Raw genomic sequence first — 19,867 nt, 5'->3', positions numbered from 1 at the left:
TAATGAATGACCCACAATATAAGTTTTCATGTTAAAGTAATATATACTTGCCCCAGAAAATAAAAACCCCAAAAAGTGAAAAGGAGAGATATTATCAAGCAAATAATGCTACATAAGACCATGGGATTGATCTCCAGATCACAAGGTATAGTAGCCAGTTAACTGGGGCTAAAGCTTGTCTTTCCTCCTTGGCTATGAAAAAGAAAAGAGAGGTACTTAGGATGCCACTTCCAGAGGCAATGCAATCTTCCTCTCTTCTCTTCTCTCTTTCTCCTTCCCTCCCTTATTTTTAATTTTTAACTTTACAGCCTGGCTTCTTCTGCTTCATTAACTCATGGTCCATCATGGCTACCTTTCAGTGTAACAATTAGCTCCTAAGTCTATATTGCTAATAAATTGTGGGTGGTGGTGGAGGGGAGTGAATGAGAACTTGTCCTCACATTAATTTTAATACATGTAATAAGACCTCAATAATTAAGAGTATTACACTGATCAACAGATCACACAAATAGTATTATAGACAAATAGATCAATAGAAGAGAATAGGAATATCAGACATAGAATCAAATATTTGATATACTATTATTGTATATGTCATTAATTTGTAAATATATGATATTTAACATATAAATACCACTTAATTTATTGATATGATATTAATAATTTTCATTATTCATAAAATAATTTGGGAATCTCTATAATAATCTAGGAAAAAAGAAACCTGAATATTTTTCAAGATTTAAGCATAAAATACAGAAACCATCAAATTTAAATGAGATAATTACAGAATGAAGTTGGAGTGAGGAAAACCTTTTAAAAGTATTAAATAAAATGCAGTAGCCACAAAAAGAAAATAATTGATTTATTCTCATATAAAAAAAAAGATGGAAAGAAGGAAGAAAGGGAGGGAGGAAGGGAAGGAGGAAGGGAGAGAGGAAAATTTACTGCTTGGGCATGAACTATGATAATCAAAGACAAAATGCAAAGGTCAAAAGAGAAAAAGTATTTGAACCTTCTGTCACTATTAAAGGCCTAAATTCCTTTATATATAAACAGTTCCTATAAATTATTTAAAAAATGACCAATAACAATACAAAATTGAGCAAGGTATATATTAGGAAATTTCACAGGAAATGAAATACAATAGCTCTTAAACATGTGAAAAGATGCTCTATGTCACTCATCATAAAAGAAATTCAATTAAAAACTACTCTTCTAAGAGTGAACAAAGATAAAATAGTTTGAGAAAACAATGCGGCATGTTAAAGAGACTGGAGAAACAGAGGGTTTGGAGAAGGTTTGAGAATTTAAATTGGTACCATTCTAGGGATGACAATGAAGAAAACCCCCAAATCTACAAAAGTGCACATATTTGACTCAGCCCACTGCTAGAAATGTATCCTACATATTGCACATTGCTTAAAATAGCATACTGTAAACAGCAAATAACCTAAATGCAAATCCACAGATGAGTTGTTAATTTTGTGTTATATACAATCAGTGTAAAAGAAATATGCTATGCAATTATAAAAAGAATGAGAATGTTCTCTATATATTACACTAAAATAACCTTGAAAATCTATTTCTATTTGGAAAAATAAGATGGAATAGCATGTTATGGGCTGTTATTTACATTAAAAGGCAAAGGATTTTTTTTTGTTTATTTTGCTTTTGTAAATATATTATTTCTTTACATATTAATATATGATAAGAATATTATTTGTTGTCATTATAAATACATGATAAAGTAACTTTGTAAGGATTTATAAGAGGCAAACATCAGTGATTGCCTGTGAGGGAAACTGGTGAACGGGAAGATAGGGGTGGAGGCTTTTATTGTAAACACTTTTCTATTGCTTAGTATTGAACCATGTGAATATATCACTATCCTAAAATTAAATTAAACTAAAAAATGTATTATAAAATAAAATTTTGTGAGTTTAGTAATTATCCGTCACACTTAGCAAAGTCATAGGTATTTGTAGACACTAAATGAGTTTTGAAATGGATGGACTAAAAATAAAATTCTCATTTAAAAATAAGAATGAGTTAAACAAGTTACCTTGGGCAAGTCTTTCTTTCACTCATTTAATCAAAATAAGTCTGAACATCTGATGAAATAGAAGCATGGTAGGCACTTGGCATAGCAGTAATCCAACCCAATACAACCCCTGTTCTCCTATAGAATCTACATTTTCTATTTCAGTAATCGGCTGATCAAGTTCTATAATGAAAACCAAAAAACACACATCACACACACAAAAACTAGCAGAAGTCTAAGCGAAAGTCTGAAGATTTTATTTGGACTTTATTTGAATATAGTGAAATATATTCAAGGACTAATGCTGTTTCATAAAATACGTCTGATATTAGAGCTTGCTAGATCTCTTTCAGTTTATGTCTCCTTATGCCCTAGAATAGATCTCCATAGTTTTCTTCATCTGGGTCTCTGAGCTTCTTAGTCTTATTTGTATTGTTCAAAACTAAATGGGAATAATAGTAATAGCTATTTTATCTATTATTTGTCAGAGTTAAATGGCAGATAATATAGAACACATGTGATCTTATAACTGGCAAAATTTCTTGCATGAATTAGGACGGGTCCTCAATAAGTGCTACTTGTGTCTGAATCATCTAACTTTATGGAAATGTTTGTTGGAGTTTTATTTTTTTTATTTTTTTTTTTTGTTGGAGTTTTAAATCCCACCTTGTTCACTCTTAGTTGAGGGGAAGCATTTACAGATTATTCACAAAACACTCCTCTTGGGTCTGGAATGTGTTTCTGGGCCATTGATGTAGGTTATTCCCTGTATTTGGAAATTTCCTACAGGTGTAATCATAAAGCATTATGTGAGGACAAGAAATTATGAAAAACTGGAAATCTGATCATTTCCCCATGATTTACAACATGGTGGGGATCAACTGCCAGATTGATTCCACATTAATTCTCTCACAGAACTTCCCTGGAGGGTATGAAGTATTCAAGATTTCAAAAAAAAATGGAGACAATGGAGATACCAACCAATATAATTGAGCAGTTAGGACCGATTAATAGGGAAAGACTGACAAGTTAAGAGAGCTAGAAATTCAGAAGATCCAATATTTATTCTCAAAAATGTATTCTCATATAAAATTAATCATAAAAAAATCATTTTAACTGCTCACAATTTTATAAAGTGTGTTGTGAAGTAGATTATATATCTTGCACTATACTGCTTGACACAACCATTGTACCCCAAGCTGTCATTCTTATGCACTCATCTCTTCACCTAATTTAAATTGAACTTTTAATCATACTGCTAGCCATGACACCTAATCAAGATATTTATTTCAAGAAATGATGAAGAAGGCTTTGCTATTACACCCTCATGAAAGATCAATCAATCGATGGATAGATTAGATAAACAAAAAAACTCTTTTTTGCAAAAACAACATTGTCTATTATTTTGCCCTTCAAGTGTCAGTTCCTTGACTTAAAAATAAAATCACAAACATTTTATTAGTCCCTATCAGAAAGCATCTGGAAGCTAAAGTGTAGAATTAGCAGATCTGAATGTAAATCTTAGAAACTGAGTAATTTGGGTCAGTTAATCAAATTCTCCGAATCAGTTTCTTTAACTATAGAATGACCCTGGTTCAGGATGAGTAATAAATGAAAAAATGTAGATGGAGAACTATCACAATATTCTGCTCTTAGTAAGTCCTCATTCCATGAAACTTGTTTGTATTCAAAATATGGCCCTACTATTAAAGGAAAACCCATAACCCTCTGTCTCTGATTACTGCCAACAATGTGGTCAATTTTTATACTTCTCTGTGCTCACTTTTGTAGTCCACATTATGAGAGTAGCTATTTACAATCTGTGTGTCCAATTTTTAAAAACTACATAAACATCGAAAGAGTGATAGTACTACCAAATTAGCAATAAAGATGGTAACAGCTCAGATCATTCCATTTCATGTCAGTCACAAGAGTGAAATTGTCCCATCATCCTCTCTCAAAAAGCTCTCTCAAGGAGGATGGTGAGTATATGCTTGGTACTGCACTACTTTGGCCATCTCCCGCCATCAGCATCATATAGAACACTACATAATAATAATAATAATAATAATAATAATAATAGTAATAATAAATTTTGCTACTTATTCCCAGACCCTAACAGCTCCTGGGCACAGAATATAAATAAATAGATGCATTTAGAAAAGTCTATTAACATAGGTGTAAGGCTAGGTTACGATTTTCTCTGTGTTCTATGGAATGTAGTAGTAACTATTTAGGGATATACGTAATGTTATTGGATGTGATTGAAATTTATCCAAAATGGAGTACAAGGAGGAAGCACAAAACGACATGAGCAAGATAAACCCAGATGCTCCATATACTCTTGGGTGAGGATCAGTTTAGCCTTGTGGTTATAGTTGCTCTGCTGTAACTCTTCAGGTATTCTTGGCTAAAGCTTCCATCATTTTTCTTTCAATTCTTTCTTCTAGTTACTCATAAGCGCATCATTTGGAAATTTCCAGATAAAGAGGCCATTGGAATAGTCTCAAAAGATTGTCCCCTTATAGATTTTCAGTGCAAACAACAAATACATTATGGTTACTGGGAGAAAGCAACATTAGTGTCTAAATGTGTGTGAAGAGGGAGCCATTCTCATGCATAAGTAACAAATCAACTACGATGAATATAGAAATAAACTGCAAAATATTGTGTCTGTAAAATTAAACTGTATTGAAGGCTGCATGAATGAGGGGCTTCCCACAGCTTATCTGAGCAGTAAGAACCCTATTAAGATCTCTCAAATTGGAGAGAGTGAGGGAAGCGCAGTGGGGGATGGAGTGGGAGCTGAGCACTTATCCCGAGCTGGATGTCTTCCTGCACAGGTAGCCCATGGACAACTCAACTCCTTGTTCATACCAACTGCAGGAGTAAGTGTCTTTTAGGTAGACAGAAAGAACTCTGCTAAGATTTTCTTTTCAGGGAGTCATGGTGTGTGCAGAGTACAAGCCTTGCAGCAGCAGACTCCTAATAACCAAAATGAACATGGAACACCATCACAGGACACGCTGGGCTTCCCTCTCACTCCTGGCTTGTAACCTGCCCTCTTCTGCTAGGGACCAAAGTGGCAATTTGCAAGATAAAACTAGATAAAACTGGATTGTGTTCATCATCCTTCATCTTGGCCCACAAGATTCTATGGGAACCCTCACACAATTGTTCAGAAAACACCTCAAACCAAAAAAAAAAAAAAAAAAAAGCGCAGCAGTGTAAAAAGTCACACAGAAAAATAATGATGCTCAGAGGAATGAGGAGTGAGGTGAGGATTCATAATAATTATAACTCTGTGGGAAAGACTTGTTACCAACATTTTTTTTGCTATCAACTTTTGAATCTGTTACTTCATTTTTCATGTTTAGACTGCATAATCTATGGGGTTTAAATTTTAGCCTTACCACTCACTGAATGTGTATCTTCAAGCAAATACTTTTACTTACCTTTGTTTCATTTTTTTTCATCATTAAAGTGGAGCCCTTTTTCTATCTACTTCACAGGGCTGTATGAGGATTATTTGTAAAGTGCTAAGCCTAGTGTCTGACACAGTGAGCATTAAAAAAGTTTGTTGTTATTTTCATTCTTTTAATAATTACTAAATTAATAAACACATATTATAGAAAGTTGGGAGACTATAGAAAAATATTGACAAGAAAAAATTATGCATATTTCTACCACATTTTGCAGTGGATTGCCTCTGAGTCATTTTTTCAAAAGCTCATATATTAAGTGTAAACATATATTTTACAAATTTAGGTGACCATATAGTACTGCTTTACATATTTTTGGTCATCGTAATTACTCAGCTCTCTCCTTTGCTTTCTATGTATCCTAGGTTAGATGATAAGTTATGTGCTCACCTATTCACACCATATTTGCTATTTCAAATCCTACATTTTATTTAATATCATACAATAGCTGCTTTTCATAACATTAGATGCTGTTCTAAAATATCACGTGTAACAAGTTCTATACGGTATATGAATGAACCATATTTAGTCAATCAAACCATTATCTTTTTTAAAAATAAGAATATGGAAATAATGTTATCAAATGTAAAATGTATTATAGATTTCTTAAAATTAAATGCCCTTGTGTTATTTCTATCTATAGAATAGATGAAAACACAAACAGTACCAAATATACATAAATATGGAATATATGATTAAGACCACATTTATATCCATCAGGAATCTTCAGATTATTCAATAAATTCAGTTAGGATAATGGTTTAACACTATTTTTAAAAATATTTTTCATAATCTCTTAAGTATATACGAATGCAAATGTCAGATAGGTTGACTATATAACCATAGGTATATATGTAAATTACATAGACAATAAACTTTTAATGGCTAAATTAGTAAAATATATTGTTTCATGGTGAAGGAAGTCCAAGTATTAAAACATATGAACTATTTCTTAAATAATGGATAGATTTGGTCACATAAAAGGCAAAACTTCTTTATGTGTCAAAAAAGACAAGTAATAAATCAAAGAGCAATCTCGAAAAATTATTGCATATGTGATAGTGCATGGTTTTTTCTTCAAAATAACAAATTCCTTTAAATAAGACAAAAAAAAAAAACCTACCAGACTTGAAAGTGAGCAAGAATTTTAAAGAACTTTAAAAGTCTAAATGAAACTGATCAATATACAAATGAAAAAGTATTCAATTTTGCTGATAATCAAATTCTATTTAAAACATTGGTGAGATACAATTTTCCCTATGAAATTATCAATTAAAAATATTATCTAGTTCTGTGTAAAAAAAAAGTAAAATGAACTTTCTCCTACTGTGTTCATGGAAATATAAATTAATATAGCTTTTCAGAAAAGTTATTGAAGTGTATTAAAAGTCCAGACATGCATTCTTAAGAAATAAACTGTACAAGATATGCATAATGCTTACCAAACACTGTAATCATGAAAAATTGGAAATCCACTAAATGATCCAGCACAGAAGATTTGTAAACAATTTATAAGACATGCTTATAATGTTATACTCTTTAATAGTTTAAAAAATATAAGATTATATTATGCTGTGTTGAAAACGTCATAATGTATTCAGTGGCCAAAAAAAAAGAAAAAGCAGATTATGATATATGTACAGAATGATCCCAACTTGGTTAGGAAAATTAGTATATTATGTAACAAGATGTTAGATTTTAATTCTTCCTACCTCAGATTTGATTAAGGTATCAATATAACAGATAATAGATAATGAAGTGTGAAACTAATCACTACGTGCAGACTTTATAAAGGAAATGATCCAATAATCTAGAGCCATTCCAGAACACTTGATCTCCCTCGCTGGCTCTGAAAACATAAAGGCAGTGGGAAAAATATGGGTAAGAAAGCCATCTTGGTCCTGAGAGTCTGATGACAGAGGAGTATGAGTGGATTGCTCTCCAGAGCATGTGGGGACAACAGGTGTGTCAGCAGGTCCTGTGGATTAGCTGTGGACCCCATGCAAGAAAGAGGGGATGCCGGCTGCCTGAAGTCCAGCCTGAGAGGCTCCTACTCAGGCCTAAGGACAGCCCACCACTGCCCCCAGGTGCAGCAGACCCTCAGCAAGCCAGGGCCAACTTAGGGAAGGTAGCAGTTGGGAAGCTGGGAGGACAGAGCAGAGCACAGAGGCTAAGGGGAAGCAAGGTCAGTTATGTTTCCCTCTGGTCCCAGTTTACCTGCCTTCAATGTGTCGGTGGATTTTGCGGTATTTCCACATGAAAAGTACAAAAGAGTTGGACTACCATGTGCTAAAATGATTATGAGTGCTTATCTCTGAATGATATCATATTGGGAATTTTTTTAGATTAAATATTATCCTATCTTCCTAGTATTTTAGAAACGGTGTGCACTTGCATGTTGAGTTGGTAAACTTCAGGTGTTTTTGTACGAATTAAAAGGATAGATTTGAAGATAATAGCAACTGAATGTAAAACACCATCCATCTGATGGAAATGATAGACTTTATAAAATTCACAGGGACATGGGCAAAATCGGACAATTCCGTTACTTCTCTTTCAAGGCCAGAACATGATAATAAGAGTTATAGACTTTATGTATAGAACTGTTCTGCTAACAACATTTTTATGGCTACTGGAAAGCAGAGGAATGTAGAAAATGTAGGCATTTGGAGCAGATTCCAGTCTAGAAGACCCCCCGCGCTCTCATCAGTATTGATTAATGGACCAGAGGAGCAAGTGGTGATAGTTTCTGCTTTGTGCCCCCAAGAAACTTCCCTTTCTCCTTCTAATTTATAAATGGAAATTTCCTCCCCAGGACCATGCTGCATAGCCTCCTAGAGAGTCCTTCTCATTCCAGTGTGAATATCCTTATAAAGTTGGGCAGTGTGCAACCCGGGTCCACAGCCACAGCACTCCATGTGGAAAGTTCATTATAATACTCTTTTTCTAGATAAACCTTCTGTGAGCAACCCAACTCTCTCCCCTTCACTTTATGTGAACATTTATTGCCTACCCACTTTTATGATATTTCCTTAAGCTGTCTTGTCTTTTATATGAGTGTATGGGGTTTTTTTTTTTTTTTTTTGGTACTTGTTTATACGTATTTTCTTGCCTCTATGCAATTGCAGCTATTTGAAACCAGGTAATATGCCTACTGCTTTTTAATCCCTGGCAATATCTGTCTCAGTGCCTCATACACTGTGTAGTTATAAAGGGAATAATAACAGTTAAGATAAAATACAACCATCATGATAATAACAGATAACATTTATTGAGCCCTCACTATGTGCCGAGCACAAAGTTCTCTGAATGAATTATTTTATCTAATTCTAACAATAACTGTATGCATTAGAGACTATTAATATTTTATAAAGAAGAAAACCAGAACCCATCAAGATTAGGCAACTTATCCTATTTCAAACTAATAGTAAGACTTTGAATGAATGAAACATAATTTCTCTCTCTTTTGGACATTACATCCTTTGGAGCCTACAATCCAATTTAAATATATGCAGTTTGCTAGGCCATGGTTTACAGATGGTAGGATCCTTAATTATTATAGTTTGAATCCGTAGCATGGGTGCACTCTGTATGTGCCTAATTATTTGAGGGAATAAATAAGTGAACGAATAAGAAGATATATTATTTCAGCTACATACAGAAAATGAGAGCCGTTTTCTGCTTTTAACCAGGATCCTTCTACAGGTAAAGAAACTGAGCCTCAATTACACTGTGACTGACCAAGGCCATGTTGCTAATATGCAGCATCTTTCCTTACACTCCTCTATCTCACTGTTGACACACTGAAGGATTTTCTATCGTTACATGAAATGGAGAAAGGCAAGAACGCAGAGCCTGTGTCTCTTTGGGGACGTCCCAAATGATAGTCTTCAAGGAAACCTCTTGCATAAGCTTTGCCTGCATCTGCCTGGGCTCCTGGGCCCCATACTGGGTCTTTAAAGGGGGCTCTTGAGTCTCCTTCTCCTGCACAGCAGAGGAGCATCACTGTGCCCCGAGCTGAATGGTTTGAGCACTGGGTAAGTGATGATCCAGTGGGCTCCCTGGTACACAGGGAAGCGGACCTACTGTGCTCAGACCTGACAAATTCATTGTCCCCGCAAACCGTTACAAATGGGGCTGTGTTGACTGGCTCAGTGCTGGCACTCCCACTAGGGCTAGAACCACATGCTACTGCAAATTTATTTTTTGGGTCCCGAAGTGATTATTTCAGGTAAGCTGGGGTCACATAAACCCAGTCTGGAGGGATGGGACATCTAAAACCACACTATTTTTTCTGCTAGCTTTCCTCTGAACCATAGCTGGATGGCTCCTGGCATTTTAGATGCCACTCTAAGAGCAGAGCCTGGTTCCTAAGACTTAGAGAAATAAAGTAAGAATGTAAATCACTACCAGTAATAACCAGATTAGGCTTAGGAATTACTTATGCTAAGCCTCACAAAAGCAAATCAAAACTTAACTAAGTTTCTATGCTATGCTCTCCCAGAAAAGGTAGGCCAAGGTCAACCAATCCGTACTTGTGTGCTCAGCCCAAGTTACCTGACCAGGATTTAAGATTTCCCTTTGCTTCATATAAGGTAAGTAACCCTGCTTTAAACAGTTAGCAAAAACTCGGTATCACTTCCTCATTCCTACTCACTTTGGTCCATCGAAATCACTCACCTTCTATAGCTCTTCAGGGATCTTTTTTATCTGCTAGGTTGGATGGCGCCCCATCCGTGAACTGCTGAATTTTTATTAGATCTGTAAATCATGGACATTTTTCTTTGCAACGGTTCATATGGACTGGATCCAGAAGTTCTCCTCATCCTCCCTTGGGGGAGACTAGATGACTCTGAGAGTGTAAGCTATAAAAGCCCCACGTCAAAGCCTGGGCCTGCAGACTTGTCACCTGCGGCCAGCCCTGGGGACCCTGGGAGTTAGATGCTGGTGGAGAGAGGAAGTCACAGCTACGTCTGGGAACGGCTACCTTCAGCCACGTGTGAGGAGGACCCTCACTGTAGATTGGCATCTTCTCTCCTCTACACCATTCTTTGATTCCGTTCTGATTCCATTCTCTGGAGCTTTTCTCATGCTTCCCCCGGCCAGTGATGACATGAGGATCTTGATGATAACTCAGGTTGGCATGCGCTCCTAAGAGAGGACGCTCCGGAAAATGTCTGCCTGCATCCTTGACCAGCTTATGATTCTTCAGTTCCATCTGGTTTTCTGCTTCAAGGTGGAAGATGGTGCCTGACTGGGTGGGTGCAGGTGTTTAGGAAGTGAAAAATGGACAGGAGTGATAGGTTGATCCTACATTTATTGGAAGGGGGACTGGTTGTGAAGCAATTCAACGAGAAAATGTGTAGAAGATTGTAGGGCTTTCTGGGTGTTGCTGGCTGTAGGAAGCAGAGTGTAGACATATGCAGGTCCAGGATGCCACATCGACGGCTGCTGGCTCCTCCATAGTCAGGTCCTCTGGATCTTGACCCAAGTCTGTTCCTCTTACCACCTTCCTCCTGAACCCGTGCTCACTATTCATCCTTGTGATCAGAATGTGGCTTCCGCACACTGAATACGTATGAGGGTTCAATTCACCTGACAGTGATGCAGAAGATATTTTTTCAAAATCTGACATCAAGGCAGCTAGAAGTTTGATTCATGCGTGTATACAGTTCTTCCCGAGTGGGGTTAATCACAGGTTCTTTGGGGGTAAAAAATGAGTGTTTAGAAGAGCAGGTCTGAGGACTCACCCTGGGGCCAGGTGTAGACAATGGTCATAGCAGCGACTGAGCTTTCTCATGGGGACATCCAGGCATTATTTCCCCAAATGCATGCACGCTGGGGTTTTATTTATTTTTTAAAATTAATTGGAGGGACACACATTTCCGAAACAACCCTGCCTTGCCTGGGGGAGAATAGAATGACAGAGGTTTCTAACCCGCTGTTAACGGATTTCGCTAAAATAGAGCAGACATTCGGCAAACGGGAGAGAGGGAGGAAGGAAGAAGGGAGAGAAGAAAGAGGAGAGAGGAGGAGAAAGAGGGAGGCTGTTGGAGGAAGCTTATTTCCTGAGTGCAGAGTCATTCGAGGATATCATGTGCAGCAAATTAAACGATCCTTCAGCAAGAATTTTGACAAGAAAATTTCATTAGGGATTTAAATCTCTATGGAAGCTCAAGTTGCTGCATTAAGATATGAAAATTGTGCAAATATTGTTCCTTAGAATAATGTTTGCTGCAGGTCATTGAGTTTCAGTCAATGAAATTGAGAGTGATAAATGTCATAGTGGAAACCAGGGAAGGGGGGGCGGCGGGGAGGAAGGGAAGAGGCCCGCACTCCAATGCTCAGGCTCCCGAGTCACTTGGATCAGTTAGACTCCAGCATTAACTGGCTGCGTGACCTTGAGCAAGTTTATTTAACATCTCCGAGGCCTAATTTCCTCATCTATAAAACGTGAGCAGCTGCCAGTGACTCCGCTAGACTGTGACTGGGGGGGTTTAGTGAGATAACCCAGGTGAGGCCCCTGGCACAGTGGCAGGCACCCGAGAGCTCTCAACACACACCAGTGACTCTACTGATGAGTCAACGTGGGGCTGCTGTTCCTCAGGCACTGACTTCTTGCCAGTCTGGGTGATGGGTGCCTATTGGGATTATTAGTGCCATTCTTTGGGTGAAATGTCTGGGGTTCAGAGGCCTAGTGAACATGCCAAGGTCACAAAAGAGTAAGTGCCTCCGCCAGCACCATGCCCATGCTTACGGGTCTGTGTTTCTCTCCCTCACTAGACCGCAGGGGCCTCGGAGCCTAAACTCTGTGTGTACCTTTGTACTAACAGAATCTGACCGCTTAGACAGGCCCTGGTAAAAGCTCAGAAAGTACCCCGTGGAGTGAATTCAGGACCACCTACATCAAGGGAGGCATGCGTGCATAAATGCTTTTCCCATTTATTTTATTTTATTATTTTCTCCATTTATTTTTTCATTAGTTTTTTAAAAGATTGTATTTATTTATTTGACAGAGAGAGAGAGAGAGAGGAAGAGCACAAGCAGGGGGAGCAGCAGAGGGAGAGGGAGAAGCAGGCTCCCCACTTAACAGGGAGCCTGACTCCAGGCTCCATCCCAGGACTCCTGGATCCCAGGACCCCACAAAGGCAGACGCTTGACCAACTCAGCCAGCCAGGGACCCCTGCTTTTCCCATTTAAACTCTTAGGGACTCATTCATTGGGTTTCTCAATGCTTTCTTTCTTAGTCTTTGTTTCAAGGTTTTCTGGAGTATTGACTCACACAACCTTATGCCATTTTACAGGAAAACAGGAGAAAAAGGGAAAAAAAAATCATATACTTCCACAATCCAAATACTAGAAGTTCCCTTTCAGCATTTTTTTTTCTTACCATTGGACCAAGAGATGTTCCTACTGCAATTTTATGTGACAATAATTTTCTATGTTGCTGTTTTTCACCCAATAGGGATATTTCTTACAAGTATCATTTTAATGGCAATTTAATAGAGCATTATAGATGTGCCATATGAAATTTTACTTAAACATAGTTTTGCTGTTGGTTTTCAGCATGTGTCCATTTTTCACCATTGGAAATACTGCTGCACTAAATATTTTTATGCATATGAGACCGAGGTTTTCAGGCTAGCGATCACTTTTTTTTAAGGAGCACAGTCCCTATGGAGGGCCTCATCCTCAATTTTGTAGGGATGGACTATGATACCTAAGTGCATGGCAAGGGTTTGGTTAGATTGTCTAAGGAGAGATTATTTCACCTATTCTGCACCATATGTGAGCCCTGCCCCCATACCTTGTCCTCTAACCTGCTGACAGATATCTCAGGGCCATATATGAAAAGTAAAAGGAAGGAAGAAGGAAGGAAGAAGGAAGGAAGGAGGGGAGAGGAGGAGAGGGAAGAAAGGACAGGGAGAAACCTAAAAGGAGGGAATAATAAAAAAAAAAAAACAGAAGAAAGGAAAGGGGAGAACAGAAGGGAAGTAAAGAGAAGAACAGAGAAGGAAAGAAGAGGGGGAAACAGAGAGAAACTAGGTATATCAGCCAAAAAAAAAAAAAAAGGAAGAAATAAGGGTAAAGAACAAAATCAGCAAGCCCATTCTTGTAAGGGCTTTGTAATATTCCAGATCCATGTCTCCAACCACAACCACATGCTTGAGACACCTGCTTAGCGAGTGGCAAGATCATAACATAAAACAACAACAAAAAAACACACTCTAGTAACTGTCCTCTCTCAGGGTAATTTCTAGGCACCTGTGGCTCAGGTTTCAGAGAAGGAGATAATTCACAGCCTGCTTGCTTGCTGAATTTTAGGAAACCTCCACTTGTCTCAAGGAGAGTTAAATTTGTAAAGAAGCAAGTAGTTATGATTATATCATAGCTCATCTTGCCAAGATAAAATGCAAAGTAAGTGAAATCATACACACCTTCCCCTTTTAGAAAATTTTGCATTTACCTAAGGAGATGTAGGTAGAAATTCAGCAGCGGGGGCGGAAGGAGAGATGAAAATATGCATTTTGAAAAGATGTGGAAAGATGGCTAGATCTGTCCATTATCCAGCGGTGTGCTCACTCCCCCAGGGCCCACTTCTGTGTGTCATCAATATGCAATATTTTGTGTAAGTCTGTCTTATGCGTGGTTGGGATTCAGAAAACTGTAACATCACCTTTGTGGTTTGGAAATGCCTGTCATTATCCTCAGTGAACTAAACTGCTGATTCAATGAAAGAAAGAAAGAAAGAAAGAAAGAAAGAAAGAAAGAAAGAAAGAAAGAAAGAAAGAAAGAAAGAAAGAAAGAAAGAAAGAAAGAAAGAAAGGAAGGAAGGGAGGAAGGAAGGAAGGAAGGAGAAAGAAAGAAGAAGAGAAAGAAGAGAAGAGAAAAAGAAAGAAGAAAAGAAAAAAGAAAAGAAAAAAGAAAAGAAAAGAAAAGAAAAGAAAAAAAAGAAAAGAAAAGAAAAGAAAAGAAAAGAAAAGAAAAGAAAAGAAAAGAAAAGAAAAGAAAAGAAAAACCCCCTTTTCCATAGAGGTGGTTCAAATTGTAGCCGTCATTGAAAGCACAGAAGATTATTTACGAATAAGGCACAAAATTCACACTTGACTACAGCTGGTCAGATTTGCATCCAGTGTTACCTTTACCCCATAGAGAGACAAAGAGCAAAGGACTAGCAATATTTCTCAGTGGCAAACCGTCCCCTTCCACGAATGACACAAAACAAACCATTTGCCAACAGTCCAGTGACCAGTGGTCCTTGCAAGCAGCGTGGCTAAGCATGGGTTTTCCCACCTTGAATGCTTCTTATGTGATGTTTTATATGTACATTTTCTTAGTAAGTACGGTCAACGGGCCTAGGCTTAATATCCTCAAGAATTCCCCAGCAAAGCGTAAGAAGCAGTAGGAGACTGTAGCTTCCAGAACATTCTGTTAGGCCAATTCCCTGCTGTCACAGTGGGCCTGGCGGGAACGTGCGAGCTCAGGGAGCCCCGCGGGCTGCATCCAGAGACCAGGTCCCCTCATGGAAGACATGCAGACCCAGGCCCAGGGCAAGTCGGCGCGGAGACAGCTTCGGCCTCTGACACCTGTCCCCTCAGCCCCCCCAGGCCGCCTTCAGCAGAGCAAGCCCTGCTCCCACCTTAGAGAGAGAAGAAAAACCGCTTGACCTACTTGGATCCGACAGGATGGAATCCGTTTTCGGCAGGAACTGATCACACCGCACTCCCTGGTAGCCTTCTCTGCACCTGGGGACAGGGGGACAAACACATGCATGTGGCTGTGAAAGACTCCAACCAGCAGCCTGGCCGGAGACCAGGGCCCGCCTGCCCTGCTGGGGCGATCCCCACCACGGGCTCAGGCTACGGGGACACAGCCCAGCACTTTGCTGTCACTGTTTCCCAGGGGAAGCCGAACAGCACCTTGAGGTGCCCCCCAGGTCATGACGGGGGGCACAGTCCCCTTCAGGGGCCAGCCCAGCCGCAGGGGCAGGCAGGCCTTTCCTTCATGCAGGGCGCTCATCTCTACAGGCTGCAAATGCCCCTCTGGAAGCCCAGCCTAGGGCTCCTTTTGCCAATAAAAAAAAAAAATCATTCTCTCATATGAGTGACCCAATCTTATCAGATGTTGACTACAGTTTATCTTCCTCGTGTTTTAGGAGTTTGCTCATTTGTTACCTTGCCCTCTTTTTATTTTTATGTTTTGTTTGTTTGTTTGTTTGTTTGTTTGTTTTTTAACGTGGCTGATCCTCACATGGCCAGAAGTAACAGTTATTTTACAGCTGCTAAGATCCGAAAGGCACCCATGTCTTACAGGCAAGTTTCCCTCAAACATTCCTATTTCTCCCTCCTCATTTCTCTCCCTTCTTTTCTTTTCTTTTCTTTTTTTTTTTCTCTCCCTTATTTTCATGCACGTGTGCGAAGTGCCTGCTCTCTGGCAGGCGGAGTGCGAGGCAACTCTCCCGAGGCCAGGGGGCAGCCTGGAGGCCTGTGTCAGTATTTCGGGGGTCTACATTTTATCTGTAAAATGTGACTTTTTTTTTTTATCACAACAAAAGTAAAATGTTGCTTTGTACTTGTTGTCTTTTATTAAGAATTTACTCCCCCCATTTCTCACAGAGATAACAGTCGGGGGTCATTGTTGCAACCAGATTCATGTAAGGACTAAGCAGTCCTCATGAGTTGCGTAAGACTCTGTACTGCTCAGAGTACCCTCCATCCTCTCTGTACTTTGCTGAGTAGTAGAGGGGGGAAGCTTCAACAGTAGTTTCTGGCAATAACTGGGAAGGCTTTTTCTTTTTCTTTTTTTTTTTTTAATAACAAGGAATTGGCATAATTGGGGATGAAGGTAAAACTTGGAACTGAGATCGAGAAGATGGAACGTATGTAGAAAGGCTCTTAAAAATGTAGACCTTGGTTGCATTCATTATTTGTGGAGGCTCAAACTTGTGAAGGTTCAATACCATACTTTTTCCATTTATTCTGCATTTTGATTCTGAAAAGAAATCTGGCTTTGCCCATTTCTTATTAAAAAAACTTGTAAAAAAAAAAAATTTGCCGGCAGCCCCGGCAAGGAGGCCTGTCACCCCAGCCCTGCCAGGCCTGAGCCTCGGCTTCACACAGCTCGCCCAGTCAGGGCCACTTGGTCGCCTCACCCAGCGTCAGCCCAGCAGCCGGCAGCTCAAGGGACAAATGTGGCCGGTGCCCCAAATGCCTGCCTCTGTAAGCGGGGAGGCGGCCGTTGGCGGCCTGCTGGAAGCTTCACCTGTCACGCTCGAGTGACAGAAGCAGGGAAGCATCCATCGCCGCTCCTGGGATGCATCTGTCCTACTTACAGAGGGAGATGTTGTGCTACTGGCACAAAAATCGGATTTGAAAACCAACCCTCTGGTTATTAGCAATCAACACAATCCAGCAAAGAATTCCACAGGATCATGGTGTCAGAGATGAGGGCCCTGAATGCTCTCTTCAGCATATGCTCTGTTTTGGGGTGTCGTAGAGTATTAGGCAAGGTCTACTGCAGTGGGAGCAGCAACCGAAGGGCATGGAGGGAATTTTACTGCCCCCCACAGTGAGCCAAACTGCAAGGCAGGTGAAGGGCAGGCTCTCTCTAGCACCTTCTTAAGCCTGGCACTCTGGAGTGTATTTGGTAATTCTCCTCGTAGACCAAGAAGCAAGACTCCTGATTTAGGAGTATCCAGTACCCTGGATACCCAACAGACCATTGAAACAATTTGTTTGAGCAGCCACATATTGTCATCACTTTTGTTTTGTTATCCATTTATTGCACTTGAGACACAGCAGACATACCCCTCCGTCCGTGATGGTGAAAGTCTGAAAATACTTAGGACCAAAGCATACTGATGATGAAAAACTAAATTCCTGTTCTCCTAAAGCCGCCCCAGGCTGTCAGGGTGCCTTTATTCAGAATTACCAGAACCACAGTGCTTTAATCCTTATGCCCCCCCCCCCTCACCCACCCAAATGATGAGGTATGGGCTGGGTGCGTGCTACGGTGCACACTCACCGTCTTGGAGGTTTTATTTCTAACATATGTGGGAGCTGTGAAGCACACTCTACTCTTTGATTCTTTGCATCTTCAGTTAATATGAAAATGGTATCCTAGGGAGATGTCTGATTTCAAGGGAAAGTGCTTTTTTGTTTTGTTTTGCTTTTTAAGGGGGTTCTTCATTACTGACAACGCATTTTTCCATTTGTGTGTGGAAAGAAAACTATGGAAAGCTGTTTGACATTTTTCTGGGCTTAAGCTGATTTTCTGGGAGGGTGAGCCCACTCTGAAGTGCTCGGGCCTCACGGGGTGTGTGGAAAACGGCACAGCAAGGGCCTTCCTGCGGCCTTCATACCTGCGTGCTGCAGACGGTCACGTGTGACCATGCTCGATGCTGGCCCAAACCAGGCTGGGAAACCCGCCAGGGCCTGTGTGCCTGGATATGTAGCCAGTCCTGCTCCTTTGTTAAGGAGGCAGTGTGTCTGCTAATTGGTGCCAGGTTTTAAGAAGGACACATTAAAATTTCCACTGAAAAATCACACATAGGTCATATTGATAAGTTCAGACCCATCCAAATGTGAAGACCAAATGGGCCGGTAGGTAATGCCAATGTACTGGACTGAATGCATGACAATATTAAAGACATAAAGCAAAGCAAAAAAAAAAAAAAAGAAAGAAAGAAAGAAAGAAAGTCAAGTTGCAGGTCTATTGCATTGACCGAGTTTGGCGGGACTTCCGACAGTGTAACAAGCATTTCTTTGGAGAAATATCATTGTATGTTTATTTTGGTTTTGGTTAGTCTTGAGAGGATTCTGAGAGTGTTTCTGTTCACTTTGTAAGAGGTTTGCATTCTGAAGGATTTAGGTATATGCAAAACAGAAGTTCACATAATAAAAAGGTCTTTGGTCATCTAAGGATGATAGAATTTATAAAATTTTAAAAATACATGTGTAAAATAATGATAAGCATTTTTTAAAAAGCACAGATCTTCTCTTACCTAGGTTAATATTCTATTTGTTTTCCTATTCTGCATTGCTTTCTTTTTTTTCTTTCTGCATTGCTTTCAAATGTCCATTCAATTCACACCGTCTCTGCTCTATGAATTTCTTTATCCTTTAGAAACATCAATCACAGTGATCATATTAAAAATCCCAATATTCCCTGGTGGTTTTGTAGGTAAGTTTTGATTCTAAGCTGAATGGCCTAAGAGCCCAGGGGGCAGGCTCAGGACAGGAAGTAGAGCCCAGGTTGACAAACAGTTATGGGAGAATTGTTATCAATGGTGAATCAACCCCAAACACACTCAGTCTACAAGAGCTAAGACATTTTACCTTGAAAAAAAAAATTCGTCTTAAACTCTATGTTTATCTACTCTGTGATGAAAGAGCTGTCAGTTCTGAAACCAGGAAGTTCTTGCTCATGTGGTTTGCTTTGTTTATTTCCAAACTTAAAAGGCAGGAGGGAAGGACATAGTTGAGGAGACAATGTCCAAAGCAAGGCAAGGCAGGTGAGAGGCTGAAGGGACACCGTGTTGGGGGGACTGTGGATAAGAGAGCTCGGGCTGACAATGAAGTGGGGGGAAGATCTTGGAGACTGTGCTGGTGAGCCTCAGGCCTGGATCACAAGCCAGGATCCTGACTGTCTGGGGACAGGGCCCGCTGTGCAGTTTCAAAGCAAACATCTCTCTTTCTACTTTTTTACATCCTTCCAGCTTGGCCCTTGCCCCACACCTCACTTGTTCAGCTGTATCTAGAATAACAAACTCTCTCTTCTCTTTAGTTTTCCTCTTCTCTATCATCCCTGAGAAAAAGCCCAGTTTTAGTGAAAAGTTTTAAAAAGCAATCCTTGGGCGAAAGAGAAGAAGAGACTAGAACTGGCAAAGATGAGAAAATACAACATGCATGATTGTCAGCTGGATTTCAAAACTCGCTTTGTCTGGTGTGGTGAAGAAGAAGTGGTTAACACATCACCCAGCCTGGATGTGGAGGACCCAAAGGAAGAGACTTTTAAAATGGTCCATCATTTGCTGATGGTCCATCATTTGCTGATGGACAGAAATCCCACTGCTAACTTCAGACCATTCCCATCTCCTCTCTTACAATACTCTGTGCCAGTTGTTTTCCTTGAACCCATTTCTTGAGTAACAACTACACTAGAGCTAATCATATTAGTGACTTTGAGTGACAATTAAAGAACTCTCACTTGTGGGCAACAGTCTCCCTACATTTCCAGATTATTCTTCCATTTTCCCTCTTCTTTTTGTTAGGAAAACAAAACAAAAGAAAACAAAACCAAATAACCCCCAAATCGTTCCACTGCGGGAACTGTACTAGCCTTA

The 19,867-nt window shown here is 39.6% G+C and overlaps 1 protein-coding gene and 1 long non-coding RNA gene across 11 annotated transcripts in view; one reads left to right on the top strand and one right to left on the bottom strand.

Annotated features, from left to right (window-relative positions):
* Positions 1-19,867, bottom strand: part of NRG3 (neuregulin 3) — a 1,035,395-nt gene that overhangs the window by 224,850 nt on the left and 790,678 nt on the right. For all 7 annotated transcript variants that reach the window (XM_072823803.1, XM_072823805.1, XM_072823804.1 and 4 more), the window contains exon 3: positions 15,196-15,269. In XM_072823803.1, the coding sequence (XP_072679904.1) occupies positions 15,196-15,269 (74 nt within the window). The remainder of the gene's footprint in view (positions 1-15,195; positions 15,270-19,867) is intronic.
* Positions 1-19,867, top strand: part of LOC140632124 (uncharacterized) — a 67,766-nt gene that overhangs the window by 38,660 nt on the left and 9,239 nt on the right. The gene's annotated exons all lie outside the window — the stretch shown is intronic.

The sequence above is a fragment of the Canis lupus genome, chromosome 4 (assembly GCF_048164855.1).
Source record: "Canis lupus baileyi chromosome 4, mCanLup2.hap1, whole genome shotgun sequence".
NCBI lineage: Eukaryota > Metazoa > Chordata > Mammalia > Carnivora > Canidae > Canis > Canis lupus.
The sequence above is the reverse complement of the archived record's forward strand: the minus strand, read 5'-3'. Positions and strand labels throughout refer to the sequence as shown.